General features: G+C 39.6%; 2 protein-coding genes across 2 annotated transcripts in view; both read left to right on the top strand.

Moving 5' to 3' along the window:
- cldn10e (claudin 10e) overlaps positions 1-4,867 on the top strand; it is a 5,939-nt gene extending 1,072 nt beyond the window's left edge. The window contains exons 3-6 of the mRNA XM_037696749.1: positions 602-683; positions 1,658-1,771; positions 4,511-4,646; positions 4,781-4,867. Of these exons, the coding sequence (XP_037552677.1) occupies positions 602-683; positions 1,658-1,771; positions 4,511-4,646; positions 4,781-4,867 (419 nt within the window). The remainder of the gene's footprint in view (positions 1-601; positions 684-1,657; positions 1,772-4,510; positions 4,647-4,780) is intronic.
- Positions 4,868-7,196: 2,329 nt separating this feature from the next.
- On the top strand, positions 7,197-10,069 carry cldn10d (claudin 10d). The gene is made up of 5 exons (XM_037696293.1): positions 7,197-7,428; positions 9,194-9,355; positions 9,426-9,507; positions 9,597-9,704; positions 9,776-10,069. The coding sequence occupies exons 1-5, from the start codon at positions 7,197-7,199 to the stop codon at positions 9,957-9,959; spliced, it is 768 nt and encodes a 255-aa protein (XP_037552221.1). The 3' UTR covers positions 9,960-10,069.
- Positions 10,070-14,014: the final 3,945 nt, after the last annotated feature.

Below are 14,014 nucleotides of genomic sequence, written 5' to 3' on the forward strand. Positions count from 1 at the left end.
GTCCATCCACCCATCTTTTTATCTATCCATCCACTGATCCATCCATCCATCCGTCTTTCCATCCACCCATCTGTTTATCTATCCATCCATCCATCCTTCCATCTGTCTGTCCATCCATCCATCCATTCATCTATTATCCATCCATTATCCGACAGTTTGTTTATCCATCCAACCATTCATCCACACATCCATTTACCCATCCATCATCCATCCATGATCTATCCATCATCCATCTCTATCCACCCATCTGTTTATCTATCCATCCACCCATCCATTCATGCATCCATCCACTTACCCATCCATCATCCATCCATCTATTCATCCATCATCCATCCATCCTTCCGTCTGTCCATCCATCCATTATCCGGTCTGTTCGTCCATCCAGCCATCCCATTTTATTTTACTAAATAAAGGACCCATTTTAAGACCACTGTGTTTTATTTATATCTACCCAATACTTTTTTTTCTTGAGCTCCACCTATTTTATGTTTAACCCCCTCAACCCAACATCCAAGTGAGTTCAGTCTGTCATCTGCCTGAACAACAAAGTCTAACATTTTTTGTGTGTCTCAACATGTTTTTTGTTATTTATCTTTTTCAGGTGCACTGTCCACATCAGGATATGCTGTTTATGCTCAGTATGTCTCAGAAGAATACTTTAACCCTAACTTCAATGGACTGAAGTAAGTTAAAAGGCGTCAACACACGGGTATAAATAATGTACAAGACTTTAAACTGTAAAGTTTTACATTTTCACATAGACTAATTGGTAAAGAAAATAAAACCATCAGTGGTAATCCCATTACAATTTAGCCATTTTATCATTTTAAATAAGAAAGTGTTCCGTATTTATGTCAGCATCATGTTAGCATCACATCACTGTTATGTACATCTATGATCGCACGAGCTCAACCCTCCCATGACTCTCTTGGACATTTTCATGATGCAGCTATTTACTAGAACTGACATGAAATTCAATTATTGTACTTTACTTAAGTTAAATTTATGCCATTTTACTTCAAAGTGGGATACTTAATTCATTTTCCCACAAATAAAAGGACTTAAATAGGCCTGCAGAGTTAAGCGTTTTAATTCTTATCGTCTTTTCTTTTGTCCTAAAATGCAGTGGTGGACACAGTTCTGTTAATCCCCTAATGGGTAATAGCAGAACAAATTTTTTGATCAGCGGATTAATATTTTAGCTAACTTTGGAAACCATTAGCAGAATTAGCTTCCGCAGAGTATTTTACGAACAGCTCGTAAGGCATTGCTATTATGTGTACACAAGACAAGATGTGATTGGTCAACAAAGCTTCAACTGGAAGGAGATGAAAACGTGTGGCGCAGACTGAGTGACAGTTGTCTAAGTGGCTAGCAGTTTAGCATTACTGCCTGCTAATTTATTTACCTGTTTAGCATTAGCAAAGCAAATTTTTTTAGTCAACGGAATATGGGTTAGCAGAGCTAACTTTTTGGTTACCTGTGCACATCCATCCATCCATTATCTTTTACCTGGTTCTTCCTCTTTGGGTCACTGGTGCCCATGTCCAGGTTACCTGTGCCCACCACTGCTAAAATGTAAAAATATCGTTACATGTTAAAATTCATTATTTATGTAGGGTCAGCACCCCTCAGATTCTGCATTTAATTTTTACAGGTATAACCTCGGCACTCCCATCTTCCTTGGTTGGGTGGGCTCAGCCTTTCACATGGCCGGAGGTGTTTTCTATCTATGGTCAGTGTGTACACCATTCTGTGGAGAAAACCAAACGTAAGTGGAGACACATACTCACCGCAAAACTCAAACTAGAGAAATAACTCCATTCACACGTGCCTAAAGAAATTCTAGAACCCTCTCTGCTTGATGCATCGGTGCCGTTATGAAACTTGAAGTTGGGGGTGTTCAGACGGTGCCATGGACATAAACCCTCAAAAGAAACTTTCTGTAGATGTCTGAAACCAGTTTAAGGCCCTGTCCACACTACTTTTGAAAGAAGGACATTTTTGGTATTGTAACCTCCTGTCCAAACACAGGACACTTCTATCAATGAGTGTCCTAGAAATCAAAACAACAATGGAGCTGTTTTTACCGTTTTCTCTGTGATGGTCTCACATCATCTTGAACCTGCCACCATTAAACATTATGTCAGAAATGGTCAATAACTGAGAGGAAACTGTAAACAGTCTTTTTCTTGCGGTTGCTCCCTCTTCAGGGGTTGCCACCATGCATCATCTTCCTCCATCTCTCTCAGTCCTCTACCCTCCCTCTAACTACCTCCATGTCCTCTCTAACTACATCCATACATCTCCTCTTTGCAGTTTCCTGGCAGCTGTATTTCTAACACCTTTCTACCAGTATACCCACTGTCCTTCCTCTGGACATGTCCAAACCATCTCAGTCTGGCCTCTCTAACTTTATCTCCCAGTTGTTCAACCTATGCTGTACCTCTGATGATCTCATTCCTAATCTTATCCATCATTGTCCCTCCTAGATCTGTCTCTTGTCTTTTAGTCCACTGTCTCCAGACCATACAACATAGCTGGTCTCACCACTGTCTTGTAAGAGTTTTCCTTGACCTTTGCTGACATCTTCTTGTTATAAATCACTCTTGAAATTACAAAATAAACTGTATCAAAGAGACATACAAACAAGGTTTTAGATGATAAGTTAGCAAAGAATAATCATTCCCAAATGGCATTTTTGCATAAATTACTGAATCAGAATCAGAATAAACTTTATTGGCCTTGCACCGAGATACAACGCAAATATGTACGTACAGTCGTCCGAAAGATGGGCGGAGTGCACGAAGCTGCAACTATAGAAAGCGCGACCTTCTTATCCTTATCAGATAATAATCTTTGATAGGAAAAGGGGGAGAAACATGAGGGTAGATAGTGGTATTACAAAAAAGATCTTTCACATCTTGTCTATCAGGACACGATTTGAGACATCAAAAAACTCTACCAGCAGCACAATTAAAACATGATTACATTTGCATTTGACATCGAGGTGTTGAGATTTGTCCATGAGCGTTTTTTCAGATCAGCCGCAGTTTCTGAAGATGTTGTTCCAGCCAGCAGTTCTGATAAGCTTGCACAGAAAGTTCTCGGGGGGGGATAGATGAAGCTTTTGTCCTTGGTTACTCATGACGCAGGAGAAATTTGATAGTCGGCCCGTCTCCGAGGCCGTCGGGAGTCAGATTCAGATAAGCTTGATTCTTGTTTTTCTTCAGGCAGAGATTACTTTTTTCTTCAGCCTTGAGTCCATCTGGGCGTTCTGGTTCTGAAAATGCCTAATTGTGGGATTCCATTCCACTGATCCATGCTATGAGTCTCCTTCAAGGTCGAACCCACCATGCTGACGAGTCCCAGAAGCCACAGGTGGCCTGCGATTCTCATAAATCGCCTCCACATTATGGTTAAGCTCGTAAACCAGATGATTTAAAGTTCCTACTACACGGACCAAACCTTCACACTGACTCGGAAGCTTGTCCATGGCCGGAACTGCTGCCGATGTCTTCTTCAAAAGTCGATAAATCAGAGCCCCGCTGATGCCAAAAAGCAGAGTCCCTGCTATCATAATTCCAAATATGTAAACGCCTTCAACATCCTCCTGAGACAGAACTGAGAGGCACATCAGCTGCCACACTCCCCATGGATCCATGACATACCCCACAGCATGAGTCTCAGCTGGACACGCTGGTTCTCCAAGACCTTGTCGCTTTGATGAAAAAAATCTTATCAATAGAGTTGAACGCCCACGATACCAAATCCATAATCTTCTTAATTTATGTTCGGAAGATGAGACCCAGATGCTTCAGACACACAGAGAGCAGAGCAGGAAGAAGGAAAAACCGGGGAGGGATGGCAGAAGCAACCACCTCGATGAGAGCCAGGGAGGAAAAAAAAAAAACCTTGCATATCAGACATATACTCCACTGTTTATGTGGCATAAAAATTAAGTTATGCTAAGGCTAAATGAGGTCTAAATTTAGCCAAAGATATAAAATGCTAAATTAAGGATACAGCTAGACCTACCATTGAACCTGTCTGTGATCTATACATACAACAGGTCCCAGATCTTAATGTGGATAAAACAGATGCTTAGAAGAATAAGGCACCATATAACACCAAACAGTTTTCTAGCATACCTCCTATCCTATGAGTTTGGCATAGTAGCAAACTGGTTCTAAATATAGAATTGCAGGAATGTTCTTAGCTTTTTGTGTATTTGAACAGAAATCAAGCATTGTTTTTCAATTTGAACAAGTAGTTCATTTTAGTGTGGGAAAAACCTGGTGATCCCGAAGCCACATTGTTAGCGTTAGCATTAGCATGACAAAATTCCATTTTTAAAGAAAGTATCGTAACTAAATAAACATAAAATCCCAAGACAAAACTAAAACTAGACGAGTACATCTAAAGGTTTGCTGAAATGTCCACATTAAAGTGTAGGATAAAGTGCAAATTTATAACGTTATAATAAAAAAATGTCTTTGTCTTTCATCAGCGTTATCAATGTTCAAGCACAACTGGACCCAGAAGAAAACAAGCCGACTGAAGTCCCTTCAGACAAATCAGAGAAGACCTCTAAAACCAAAATGTCTTCCATCTCCGAGCTGTCGTCCAGATCTGAGTGCTCAGACGTATCACCCATATCGTCTAAAACAGCGCGCATGTCCAAATCTGGACGCATAGCCGGGTCTGGACAGTCATCCACAACGGGACGTACATCAGTTAGGTCTTCAGGATCAAGATCAGTATCGGGTTCTGGGTCAAGGTCCAGCCTCTCAACTTCATCGGAATCGCAGAGCAACAGCTACAGCAGGCGTACCGTGTCCTCGCTGTCAGACAGTTTGACTGGTGAAACTACACCATTCGTCAAAAACACCTACATTTGAACTGACGTAAAGAGTGAAGGACAGACATTTAAAGGATAGTCTGGAAGTCTATTTAAGACGTGATCACATCTCAACTGGAACAGATGGCGGTCAAAGCAATTCCAGTTTGAAGAACCAGGAAGAAGTTGTGATGGGGGAGTCGAGGTAACCAAAAAAATCCAGCCGTCAAGGACAAAACAATCTAAAACAAACACTACATTGAGCATTTTTATACCTAGATCAAATAACGAGCACATTCTCTGAGAGCAATTAGTGCCACAGATGTTGTTGGGTTGAGAAAGTGACAATGTAACCAACTGCAGGTAATATTCACTACATTATGACGTACAACCATATTTAAAATATATATATTTTCATTTTTGAAAACATGCGAGTGGAAAAAAGATTCAGTGAATGTTTTGTATTAATAAAATATTTCTGTTTAACAATGTTTTTGTATGTTATTTTTTGCTTGCTATTATTAGGTTGGACACGTATAAGCACAAACTTGCATTTGATGTGGTAGCTCGGTGGTCACTGCCGCAGTCGGTACTTATTTCAGTACACATCATATAATCAGACACAGTATGTATCCAGTACCAAAAATGTGAAGATGGTTTTAGAACTCTCACAAAGAAACAAATACTCCAACTAGGCCTGTCACGATAACAAATTTTGCTGGGCGATTAATTGTCTCAGAAATTATTGCGATAAACGATAATATTGTTTGAAATTTGACAATAATTAGTAATTATTGTCAAATATAAGAAGAAATGTTTGTTCATTTGTTTTGCATTTAGTACCATTTTTTGACCACCGAATGGTATAGTATTGATTGAACCGAAGGATGGATAGTGGGGGAACGAGCAGCGTGTCTCTTTTAAGAAAAATGGGAGAGAGGCCCCTTGACGTGACATGGGCTGTCTCTCTTCGGTTCTCAAAATGGCGGACGTTTGGTGTGGTTTGAGCTCTATAGCATAGTATTTTTCACACAAAGCTTTTAATTAAAAAAATCAATAAACAAGTTCTCAGCTTCTTGTTGCAGAGAAAAACTTTTTACACAAAGGCACGGGTTTCAACCGTGAATTTTGGAGATTCGACAAGACGGAGGTTTTTTCCCCGAGGTCGACCTGTTAGCTTAGCTTCTCAGCTTAGCTGCTTTTAACGATCCAAAAACGCGATTTTGGATGGTTAAAACAGATTTTAAAGATAAAAGGGAAAGGGAGGGGTCAGTGAAGAGCACCGGACTTGAGCCTTTTGTCATCCAGTGTCTTCAGTAGAAAGAGAGACATGAAGAAACAATAAAACTAATAAATTAAAATGAGGTTGATAATTTTCATTTATCATGCGATTAATTTATTTATTTATTGTTTATTGCGACAGGCCTAGTTCCAACAATGCAACATGCACGCATCTGCAACCATGACACCATGAACAACTTATTCCCACAATACATGCCGAATAGTGGTGGATACTTAGCTTAGCTAACCCATATTCTGTTAACTAAAAAAAAAGAGCTTTATTAATGCTAAACAGGTAAAAAATATATATAGCAGAAGCTAAAGCTAAACCACTATCTGCTCAGATGACTCTCTCTCAGTCTGCGTCACACATTTTCAGCTCTTTCCAGTTGAAGCTATGTTGACCGATCACGTCTTGTCACGTGCACACATTGTCAGCAAACAGTCCCTTACGCTCTCTGGTTGAAAACCTCACTGAAAAATGTTGGATTGTATACCTGGATTATTGAGCATGGACTTTGTTGTTTTCAACCAGTTTGACAAGACTGTCAACAGGGAAGAGGGCTGGCAATGGATGAGGGGGCGTACCAAAGAGACCATCTTATCACAAGCAGAACTGGTTTGTTCCACTTTGGAGTAAGCTGTTGGGGGGGAAGAATCAGTTTTGCTGTGTGTTTCCTTGACTGATGAAGCCTTCCGGATCGAAGGTGAAACGTTTCAGCACAAAAAAAAAAAAGAAACTGTCCAGATGACCTGACTGAAAAATGTTGGGTTAATTATTTTTACTTCACTCCTAACCCATTTCATTGGTCTAACTGTTCTTGAAACGAGGTGTATGGGTAAAACGGTCAGGGTTGTAATCCTACGCCATCCCTGATGGGAACATGAAAGATGCTTACTGGACAAATCTACCTAAAAGATAAGGTGAGAGACAAACCAAAACATCCACATTACTAATATTTAACAAACCACATCAGCAGTGAGTCAGAAGGTATCGCTCAGTCTTTTTCCCCAGGTGAGACATGGTCAGTTCTTCATTTCCGAAGTAGATTTTCGTGGAGCACCAACACTCATCATGGAGTACCGTACGGTGATTATGTATGTGGAGATTGGCTGCTTTATTACGTGCCTGTGTGGCTGGATCCTGGTGAGTTCCACACTTCCCACAGAGTACTGGACCTTCTCAGAGGTGAGCAGCCTTGTGTTAACCACCTCTAAACACTACTCCAACCTATGGAGGGACTGCGTCTCGGACACCACGGGGGTGTCCGACTGTAAGGACTATCCCTCATTGCTGGCCTTGCCTGGTAAGATAATCCGAGGTTTAAATACATAAATATGCATTTACTTTGTTTAATTGTAAGTGAGTGTGTAGCGATTAGGATGGGGAACTACTATACGGAAGCTTAACGCTGCCACCCCACCAGAAATATAATAGAATTGTAACCCTAATTGAGATTTGCATAAAATAGAGTCGATACAAAAAACAAACTAACAAAAAACCAACAACACGTGATTCTGGTAACTAAAATAGCAAATAAAATTCCTAAACTACCATTTAAATGAAATTTCCTAAGAGGTATTTCTTTAGAAATAACCCCCACCTTATAACCCTTGTAGGTTCCCTGGAAACTGATTATTTTTTCTTTGTAGCACTGGAAATCCCATCGTTTAATATATACCGGTAACGTCATTGTGAAGCTTGGGGATCCTTCTTTTAAAATATAGGGCTGTATTTCCTGATGACATCATTCTAGACTGACAATAATCAAATTTTCAATCTGGCACTCAAACAAAACTAGCTTGTTTACAGGTGATAGATCGATAAAATTGAACAAACTACGTATCATTACGAAATGGAGAAACTGAAAATAAAAATAACTCGGTGAAAATTTTTCATTGTGACTCATGTTCCCAGTATGTACTATATCTATGTTTATGTTTTGTTTTTATAATTCTTTCATGTTGTAACAAAACATTTTTGAGGTATTACATACCATGTTATAACAAACCATTCATGTTTAAACATTATAAATAAACTATGAATTTTTTTTTTTTTTTTTGCACAACATGAAATATATAACAATGAATGATTTATTTGATAACACAATTGGTTTCTTTTTCATTTTCGCTTGTGTGGCATTAATTTGCTTCCGTAAGTTATGAATGTCTTGATAAATCATGCTTTTACTTTAATATTCTTTAATCAATTGCTAACAAAAATGAGCACATCACATCTAATTACTTTTTATTCAGTGTACAGGCCTTTTCAATCCAACCACAGTGAAGTAAACTTAGATGGAATTGTTTTTTTGGGGGGTGGGGGTTGCAGATTTTTATGACTATATAATGCCATCAGATCAGCTACAAAGAATAGTGCATGAAAGGTTCCTTGTTATATATTTATTGTATTTTCATGTTTTTCATATTCATATTTTTTATAATAAAATGTTTTCGCATTATTGTATATGTAGCTAATATGTTATGACAAAAACTATGTAATGACAGTGAATTATTTGTTGTAATAACATAACTTTTGTTGGAGTGGCAACAGTATGCGTCCACTTAATTTCTCATTACAGATTAACATTTGAATAAAATTCTTAATATTACTGAAAGCTTGTAAGTTTGATTTATATTAAAAACATTTACTGTTATAAATGTGAGATTTTTCTACTTAGTATAGTTCTAGTTCTCATCATCGAGAAAATGGAGGTGATTTGTTATTAAGATTTTGCCTATTGGACATCCTGCTCCGCCCACATCAGATCTAACCAATCCTCTTCAAAACGGCAATTGTGACCACGCCCATTAGCTGTGTAGCCCCGCCCATACATGTGCTTCATAGTCGAGGGTTAATGCCTGACAACTGATAACACTGTCCATTTTAATGCAGGAAGTGTGTTACTTTATATTAATCATTATTAAAAAAAATTCAACAAAGTTTGACTTTTATGTTCCTTTTTTGCAATGAACTGTGCGCAAATTTATGCTAGCAACAAAATAGAAACCTGAACAGCAAGGCAGAAAAAAAACACTACATGAATCTGATTTTTTGCCGTTTCTTCTCAGGTTTCCTGCACGCCTGTAGAGCGCTCGCTGTGTGCGCCGTCATCACCGGTTTCTTCGGAGGGGTCCTCACGCTAATTGGGATGAAATGCACGAAAATCGGTGGAACAGAAATCACTAATGCGAGGGTCACTTTTTCTGGCGGCGTAACCTACCTCGTCTCAGGTAAAACGAAAGTTATACTGAATCTTCAAACATCCAGACAACGTCAACAAATCGTAATGCTTTCCATTAGGATTTTGCGGTATGATCGTGTACTCTTGGTGGGCGAACAAAGTCGTTACAGAATTTGTGGATCCAAATTTTAAGGCACAGAAGTGAGTACTTTTAAAGCGGCTCAAACATCAATAAATAAACATTTTGTGATGCGTAGAAAAGGCTCAATGCTTTTCTTTATTCACTCTAGGTTTGAAATTGGGGCGGCTGTTTTTATTGGCTGGGGAGGCTCCATTCTACTCATCTGTGGAGGGACAGTGTTGACTTATTTCTCGGCAAAAGAAGGCTTAGTATCCAGGTGAGTATACATCCTACTGTTATGCTTAACATAATAGTAAGAACTTCATCTTGTGTGTATTTTTACTATAGTTCCGCAAAAAGGGAACGGAGACCGGTTTCTTACGCCACTGCCCGTACCAGACGTACGTATATGCCGATGTCGTTATCATCCAGAACGACTCTGGGGCCTCCGCTGTACTATCCAGGTGCGAGGAGCCACATAACCAAAGCGACAAGAACTGCTCAAACTTTCAGCCGGGACACCTTCGTCTGAGCCACGCACAATCTCGACGCCGAGAAGTTTTGAGAAATTCACTTCAAATGCTGGAAACAGGTCAACATCATAAAGTGAACACTGTCGTCCTCATCTTGGTACGTTTTACAGCATCTAGATTCTCGTAAGATCGTGATCACAAACTAATTCCTCTTCCCGGGAAACTATCAGCGTGTGGTTATTTACACTACTCCAGATATATTTTTTTATATACACCGGTATTAAAAACACTGAAGTACCCACTTTTGCGCCGCTAGGTGGCAATCACAAGAACACTAACAACTAAACTGAAAACATTTTTTAGCTTGGCCATTGATGTCTCGGAACAATGGTGACTCTGTCCTTTGTTATTTATACGACACCATTAGCAACAGAAGCATTTACAATGGTGCGAGGGTCTAGGGGTTCTACCCCAGAAAATTTTGAATTAAGTAAACGCCATTTCCTACATGGTATATTTTACCAGGTTGTTAAACATCTACATTTGCCTAAACATGTTAATAATGAATGTTACTTCCATTTCTATTAATAAACTTATAAATTACCGTAAAATCAATTCTCAACCTACCGTGTCTTTTGTGTTTTGGTCCCTTCAAATTAAAATAAACCCCTTTAGGGTTTGTGGACTTATAACAAAATCAAAATATTCTTGTGTAGAGGTGGTGCCCTACGAGTGCAATTAATTAAATTACTGAACAAATTACTAAATTAATGTATTACAATTTACATATTTTCTCTAAAAAGAGCAGCTTTTCCCGCATATACATTAGAAAAAACTGTCAATGTAAGCTATATTTTGGTACATTTAAAAAATAAAAATAAAGCACAGCTTTTCGACAATGTGCAATAATTCATTTTAGGTTGTGTCGCTTTTATTTGTTGCATTTACAGTACCGTATTTTTCGGACTATAAGGCACTCTTAAAATCCTTTAATTTTCTCAAAAATCGACAATGAGCCTTATAATCCGGTGCACCTTATGTATTAATCCTGGTTGTGCTTACTGACCTCAAACCGATTTTGTGTGGTACAACTGTACAATGTTAAGAGTTATTGTGAATGAGTTGAATAAAGTTTGACCTATCTGACTGTTTTGTTTTGCTTAATGCGCCTTATAGTCTGAAAAATACGATAATTTGTTTTAGGTGGCACAGCTTTTCTACAACTTGTAATTTGTTTTATAAAGTGTAGCTTTTCCTGCATTTGCAGAATTTCATTTTTCACCATGGAGAGGTAACGGCAAGATGGGTTGTGACTGGTGAAGAGCACGAGCATAGCATTGACAAAAGATCTTTAGCTAGAGAAGACCACTGGTCAGAAACTGTTGACGTCCTCAGCTTTAAGCTTTCTTTTTAGGCCTCCTTTAAACTGGATAATTCCTGCTCCAATCTTTGGGACCCAAGAGAACGTGGCTGGATTGTGGCTCCATTAGCGTGAAGGTAATCATGATGCTGCTACGCTCATAGCGCTCATGAGATTGGATTTTCCTTCTAGATTCCGAGTCCTTGGCACAACTCTGGATCTACTCTTGAGCTAGATCGTTCCTCTGTGCTGGGATGTTTTAATAACTTTGTCAGATCCTGCTGTCATTAATTTAGAAGGAGACAAGAACAGGGAACAGGTGGAAGAGAGCTTGGAGAGGTGGAGGTACGCACTCGAAAGAAAAAAGGAATGAAACTCTGTCGTAAGACAGAGTACAATAGTCCCTCGATTATCGCGGGGGCTTACGTTCCAGACACCAAGAAAAACCAAGTAGGAACATTATATTTATTTTAGTATTTCTATATATTTTAAGGCTTTATAAACCCTTCCGACAAGCTTACAATGTTCTAGACTCTTAAACCTAGTAATATTAACAACATAAATATATGTACTGCACAACAGCTACTGCAAAATTTTACATGGGTACTCACCAGCTTGGTCCGGTTCTGATCGGCGCTCTGCAGTCGTTGAGCACCAGACGCTTTTGGAGAGAGCCGGACCTTAAGAGAGTCAGCACAAAACCACACAATGGTCTCAATTGAGTCGAAATAATCCAGAAGAATCTGATTAAAAAAGTCTGGGTGAGATCCGGAGAAGACACCAGACCTCCAAGCAATGCCTTCCCGCTCGAGAGGCGTCCTGGGCCGACAAGCAGCACTCAGACTGACCGATGAGGCTGCGAGTAGTTCTGGTTCGGTTCCGATCGTCTCTCTGCATCCACTGAGCGCCGAAGTCACTAAGGACAGAATTTTTTGTCATGTTCAGATCATATCAAAACTTTCCCTCCATTTCAGCAGCCAAAAGCACTGTTGACTTCTGGGTAGTCTAGTTCTTTTGACTGGCGTTATAGTGTAGGCTTATTGAAAGGAAACTACAAAATGGTGGCGCCTGTCCGAAGTTTTTTTCCGTTGACTTTATATCTGTATCTTCCCAACCAAGTGAGTAATATTAAAGTTGACAATTGTTGAAAAACTGCAAAGGAGCGAGTCTGCAAAAGTCGAACCGCGAAGTAGTGATGGACTACTGTACATGTGTGTGAATGAGAGGGAGGCCAGTGGAACAGTGAGGCTACAAGGAGCAGAGGTCACAAAGGTGCAGGACTTCCAAGGATTTGGGGTCCACTGTCCAGGAAAATGGAGAGTGTGGTAAAGAGGTGAAAAAGAGAGTCCAGGCAGGTTGGAGTACATGGAGAAAAGTTTCAGGAGTTATTTGTGACAAAAAGGGAAAGGAAAAGTTTACAAGACAGTGGTGAGACCAGCTATGTTGTATGGTCTGGACACAGAGACATGGACAAAAAGACAGGAGAAAGAATGTGAAGTGGCAGAAATGAAGATGTTGAGGTTCTCCTTAGGAGTGACCAGGATGGATAAGATCAGGAATGAGATCGTACGGAACTGGTTGGATAACTGAGAGATAAAGCTAGAGGCCAGACTGAGATGGTTTGGACATGTCCAGAGGAAGGACAGAGAGTATATTGGTAGAAGGATGTTAGAAATGCAGCTGCCAGGAAAAAGACAAAGAGGAGACATACGGATGCCGTTACATGACATGGAGGTAGTTGGAGTGAGGAAAAAGATGGGAGGACTTGCTTGAAGAGAGAACATCAAAAATAATAGGAGAGGAGATCCACTTGTTCTCTGTTGATAGTTTTCTGGTCTTGTTCATTGACCTACACAAGGAGAGGTCAGTGAACAAGGCCAGGCTGATTCTGGCAGATCCTGAACACCCACTCCATGTTGAGTTCAGGTTGCTTCCATCTGGACGCAGGTATCTATAGTGGTTCCCAACCATGGTCCTTGAGGAACCCCATCCTGCGTGTTTTAGTTGTTTCCCTGATTTGACACACCTGACTTGAATCAAAGGATGACTAACAGGTTTCATAGAACTTAACGTAATAAAATCACTGAATCAGGTGTGTTCCTCAAGGACCAGTGTTGGGAACCACTGGATTAACAGAATGACAAACTCATTCATCCCTGCAGAGATCAGACTTCTTAACGAACAATGATTTCTGTACTGTTATTTTAATGTCTCCATGTCTTGTCTAGTATGGATGTTTTATGCACCTACTGACTGTGAAACAAATTGCCCCTCAGGGATAATGAAAGGATCCTTGAACTTGAACTCCTATAAAAGCCGAATGTAAAAATCCTTTTCGGTGTTTGTTATCCAGCACCAGATTAACAGATAATCCCAGACACCGCATGGTTAACCCAACACGTTTCAAGCTGCTCTGTCCCAGATCAAATGAAGGGAAATTGTTGAAATAAACCGTAGCACGTTTGCTTTCCTCAAAGACATTCAGGTAAAACAATCGAGGCAAAAGCGCAACTGTCTCTACAGACATGCAGAAATAACTTCAGACATTGATCTACAAATACATATTTTCAGTCACATTTTATTCATCAATAGAAAATCTGATGTACAAAACATACAGTACAAAAAAAACAGCATCTAAATGAGACTTAAAAATACGAGAGAATCTGAAACAGTCTAAGGCAAGTAAAGAATTGGCACGAGGAAGGAAAACTGAGATCTAAAGCTCTAAGTTAGCTATTAAATAATCTTTGCTCA

The sequence above is a fragment of the Nematolebias whitei genome, chromosome 23 (genome assembly GCF_014905685.2).
Source record: "Nematolebias whitei isolate Nwh7 chromosome 23, NemWhi1, whole genome shotgun sequence".
NCBI classification, from domain to species: domain Eukaryota; kingdom Metazoa; phylum Chordata; class Actinopteri; order Cyprinodontiformes; family Rivulidae; genus Nematolebias; species Nematolebias whitei.